Below are 4,801 nucleotides of genomic sequence, written 5' to 3'. Positions count from 1 at the left end.
AAAAATGTATGTACTACAATCAGAAGGTGTTCATTGTTTGGTCGCTAGAATCTCGGCCCGCATTCAGCAGGCACTCTTTAAATCAGAAATAAATTACAGATTTGCTGCCTACGCAGGCGCATCAGGCACGACTCCGAGAGACGCGCTCTTTTTTCACTAAAGAACTAAGCGGGAGCCGCGCAGGCGCAGAAGGTCGGACCCGCTGCGTCCTCGCCCCTCTCTGATGACTGACGGAGGAGTAAGCCAATGAAAATGATGTCTCTCAAAGGGGGTGGGGCCCTGCGTGCAGTTGAGTTTGCGCGGGCTTCACCGTAGAGTAGCCATGGCGGCGTTCCGCGATATGGAGAAGTTGAGCCAGGAGTTGCTGAGCTTGTTGGGCACCAACCGCGCCGAGTCGCAGCAGCGCCGGCTGCTGGAGCACCACGAGCGGGTGGTGGACCGGATGCTGGAGGCGCAGGACAACGCGGAGCGGATACTGCGAGGTGAGGGCCTCCCTCGGGGCTTCCCACCCCGGTCTCCGCCCTGCCGAACTCAGCCTCAGTTTCTCCTCCCGTAAAATGGGCTTCATGACAACCACTGCCCGGGTACATTTGCTGTTATTATTAGGTACCATCGAGTTGTCTTCGACCCAGGGACCCTGTGCACAATAGAACAGAGCTTTCGGGTAACATACGCGCTCACAAGGAGCCTTGGTGCTGCTGTACGTTAAGCGTTGGGCTGCTAACCCAAACGTCGGCGGTTCAAATTCACCAGCCCCACCGAGGGCGAACTGTAGGCTGCCTGGCCCATTCTGAACCTTCCATCAGCTGAAGCTGGGAGACTCTGGGAACAAAGGGCTAGGTTTGAATCTAAGCACCCCCACTCTCCAGAATTGTGGGCGGTTTGGGTGAGTTACCTAAGCTCCGTTTGCTTCAGTTTCCTAGTCTGTAAAATGATTATAGCAATAGTCCACACTGCCCTCCTAAGGCTGTGCAGAGCCCCTGCCGTATATGCCAGGCACACCGCCAGCTCTGGTGGCAGACCTGTTGCCAGGTCGATTCTGACTCTTAGTGACTCTTTAGAAAAGAGCAGAACTTCCCATAGGGTTTTCACTGCTGAAATCTTCATGAGAGCAGATCACCAGGTCTTTTCTTCCGCAGAGCTGCTGGTGGGTTTGAACCACTGATCTGTGGGTTAGCAGCAACATGTTTAATTCTGCACTACCAAGTCTTCCTCTGAGATGGCAACAAGAGACAAAACCCCTACCCTTGGGGGAGATGAGGATAAACAAGAAAAATCTGGTATGTTAGGTGATGGGCTAAGGAAAGGTGATGATGTTTTGTTTAGGGGACGCAACAGGGGAACCCTCTTGAGAAGATGATGTTTAAACAGAAACCTGAAGGGGAGGGGGCAAGTGAAGATGATAGTGTGCCGTGGAGTCGATTTCAACTCAGTGACTCTAAGACAGAGCCCTCCCTGGTGGCACAGTGGTTAAGCACTGGCTGCTAACTGAAAGGTTGGTAGCTTGAGCCTATTAAGCCTTCTGCTTCTCTGAAGCTAAGTCCTACTATGGGGTAGTTCTCTGTCCTATAGAGTGGCTGTGAGTCCGATCTGATGGCAGCAGGTGGGGTTTAATCTTTAAGGGAATAGATGGTCAGGTCTTCTCTTGCGCAGAGCTACTAGGGACGTTTTGGTTAGCAGCCAAGCAAGCGCTTAGCCATCCTGCCACCACGGATGTACATGAAGTACACTTTGTATTGTGCTGTTTTTCAGTGCCATCAGGTCAGTTCCAACTCATGGCGACCCTGTATAGGGTTTCCAAGGAGCAGCTGGTGGGTTTGAACTGTGGACCTTAGGGTTAACAGTCCAGTGCTGATCCTACAGCGCCACACCAGGAGTATAGTGGGCACTGGATAACTATTACCCCTTTCATCCATCTGATGCCACAGAATGGAAGACTCTTACAAGTAAGGGGACAAAAGCTCCCTGATAAACGTCTCCTCACACTACCAATGGGCAGGTGGGAGGGGCACATTCAGAGCCCCCACTTGGATTTCAACTGTTAAGTCACAAGCCCTGTGGTCCTGGTCAAGTGACTTCCTTTGCTGAGTCTCAGCTTCCTTATCTGTGAGATGGGGCCACGCTGATACGAGGGCTATGGGGATGGATGTTTGCAGGACTTGGTGCGTGTCAGTGGCCTGGGCAGGTGGGGTCTCCATTGTTACTGCTCTTCTCTTGTGTCACAAACCGAAAACCTGATCCTGTTGCCGTCAAGTTCATTCTGACTTGTGTTAACCTCAAGTGTTTCACAATTCCTACATGGTGACCCCACGTATGTCCGATTAGAACTATGTTCCATAGGGTTTTCAATGGCTGTGAACCATTAGATCTCAGGCTTTTCTTCCAAGGTCCCTCCGGGTGGATTCAAACCACCAACCTTTTGGTTAGTAACCAAAGGCTTAACTGAGTTTGTGCCACCCAGGGACATGTAAAAAAATTTTTTTTAATTTTAAATATGGGCTCTTTTTTTCCAGTAGTTTTAGGTTTACAGAAATAAGGTACAGAAAGGACTGGGAGTTTCCATTTGCTAGCCCCTCTTATTACGTCTTGCATTCATTTGGTGCTTTTATTACCATTGATGATCAATGTTGTTGTTGTTACGTGCCGTGGAGTCGGTTATGACTCATAGTGACCCTATACAGGGATTCTGAGGCTGTAAGTCTTTACGGGAGCAGAAAGCTTCATCTTTCTCCCATGGAGCAGCTGGTAGTTTCGAACGGCTGACCTTGCGGTTCACAGCCTGATTCGTAACCACTATGCTACCAGAACTCCTTACCAGAGCTCAATTGTTGTTGTTACGTGCTGTGGAGTTGGTTCCGACTCATAGCGACCCGGCATAGGGTTTCCGAGGCTGTAAATATATATGGGAGCAGAAAGCCTCATCTTTCTCCCATGGAGCAGCTGGTAGTTTCAAACTGCTGACCTTAAGGTTCACAGCCCAATTCGTAACCACTACGCTACCAGAGCTCAATGGGTAGTGATTAAACTTCATAATTTACATTCTCAAACCTGAACTCACTATTACTGACTTGATTTCCACTCACCGCCCCATAGGGTTTCTATAAATCTTTAAGGAAGCAGACGCTTGCGTCTTTGTCCCTCAGAAAGTCTAGTGGGTTTGAACTGCTGACCTTGCTGTTAAAAGCTCAATGCTTCACCCACTATGCCAACCAGGGCTTCTTTAATTTACATTAAAGTTAATGTAATTGAACCCTGATAAGGTCAGCATGTCCCACCCCTGGTAGGCCTGTGAGCTTCCATGAAGAGTGTGGACTTTATTCTAATGTCCAGTAAGTGGCCTTCTTCCTCCTCCTCCTCCCTACTCTGTTGGTGGTTTAAAGGAAATGATCACCAGAACCCATCCATTAGGTTTTAGAAGAAGGGATGGAATTTGGGGCAGGGGAGACTGGGTTCGAGGGAGGGAGTCAGGTCTTGGAGTCTAGCAGACCTGGCAGTTTCAAAGCTGTGTGTCTGTGGGGAAGTTGCTGAACCTTTCTGGGCCTCTGTTCTTCACTTGTGCTGCAGGGAGGGATTAAGCCACCTCCCTCAGAAGGTGGTCATGAGCGTGAACTGTGTGGTAGTAGCTCTGGCGTTATCACGTGGCGCCCCAGCGCACACTCCATTAATGTGCTTTAGGATGAACCTCCACAGGGCAGAGATGCTCAATGAGGCCTTGGTTGTCTGCCAGGAGGATGGCTGGGAAAGGAGCAGGGAGGCTGTGTTCGAGAGCCAGACCCTCAGCTATGAAAACAGGAAATCAGCAGGCACTGTCGAAAATGAACAAATCATGAAATAGCAGCATAAGCAACTTATCTAGAAATGTGGAGCTCAGTGCCAGAGCAAACAGCTCAAAGTTGAAAGTGGCTGCTTCCAAGGACACGAGAGGCTGGGAGAAGGGGGTGTGTGTAGAAAAGTTTGCATTTTTATAACAATGTCCATGTACTACTTTGATTTTAAAAAATTAGAATTAACTTAATGTACGTTTTAAAAAGTAAAGGCAGGCCTTTGGGGAGGCATTTTAATCTGGGCCTTCCCTGAGTTGGCAGATTTCTCTGACTTTCGGGAAGGAACACAGTGGCCTTCTTTAGATGTTTTTGAACTTTCTGGGTGTTTTGTCCAGCACATCTTCATTTCGGAGAGATGCTGGAACTGCATGGTGAATATGAGATGCGGTCTCTGGTTCGAAGAAGAAGCCGAGGAAGCAATAACCCAGTGTGACAGTTGTGCCCTGGGAGATGGCACAGTGTCTAGTAGGGCACCACCCAGGAGGTCTTGAAAGCAGTGTATGGGTGTGCCCAGTGGGCAGGACAGACAGAGGGAGGCCCAGGGCTGTAACAGTCAGGGCACGTTTACAGAATGATGAGGTGTCTCTGTGGACAGAGAAGAGAAACTCGTATGTGATGGGGTGACAAATAGTAGTGAGGATGATGAAGATGCTAAAGGGGGGCTGAAGTGATCTGGAGACACTAGAGAGCCATGAAAGGTCTTTGAGCAGGGGAGTTTTGTTTCTTTCATGACCACTCTGGAGGCAGAGAGGAGACTAGATTGGCACAGGGTGAGAGCAAAGCAGGGGCAGCAGTGGGGGCTGTTACGTTGGGGGGAGCTGAAGAGGCCTCTAAGGGGGTAAATTGCTACAATTTGATGAACTTGACCTATACTCATGAAGGTTGTTGTTGTTGTTAAGTGCCGTCAAGTCGGTTCCGACTCATAGCGACCCTGTACAGGGTTTCCGAGGGTGTAAATCTTTACGGGAGTAGAAAGC

At 49.4% G+C, this 4,801-nt stretch overlaps 1 protein-coding gene across 1 annotated transcript in view; it reads left to right on the top strand.

Annotated features, from left to right (window-relative positions):
- Nucleotides 1–322: 322 nt before the first annotated feature.
- The window catches only part of SPC24 (SPC24, NDC80 kinetochore complex component), a 7,139-nt gene continuing 2,660 nt past the window's right edge, over nucleotides 323–4,801 (top strand). Inside the window, exon 1 of the mRNA XM_006875127.1 lies at nucleotides 323–482. Coding sequence (XP_006875189.1) covers nucleotides 323–482 — 160 coding nt within the window. The remainder of the gene's footprint in view (nucleotides 483–4,801) is intronic.

This window comes from Chrysochloris asiatica, unplaced genomic scaffold (genome assembly GCF_000296735.1).
Source record: "Chrysochloris asiatica unplaced genomic scaffold, ChrAsi1.0 scaffold00312, whole genome shotgun sequence".
Classification (NCBI taxonomy): domain Eukaryota; kingdom Metazoa; phylum Chordata; class Mammalia; order Afrosoricida; family Chrysochloridae; genus Chrysochloris; species Chrysochloris asiatica.
The sequence above is the reverse complement of the archived record's forward strand: the minus strand, read 5'-3'. Positions and strand labels throughout refer to the sequence as shown.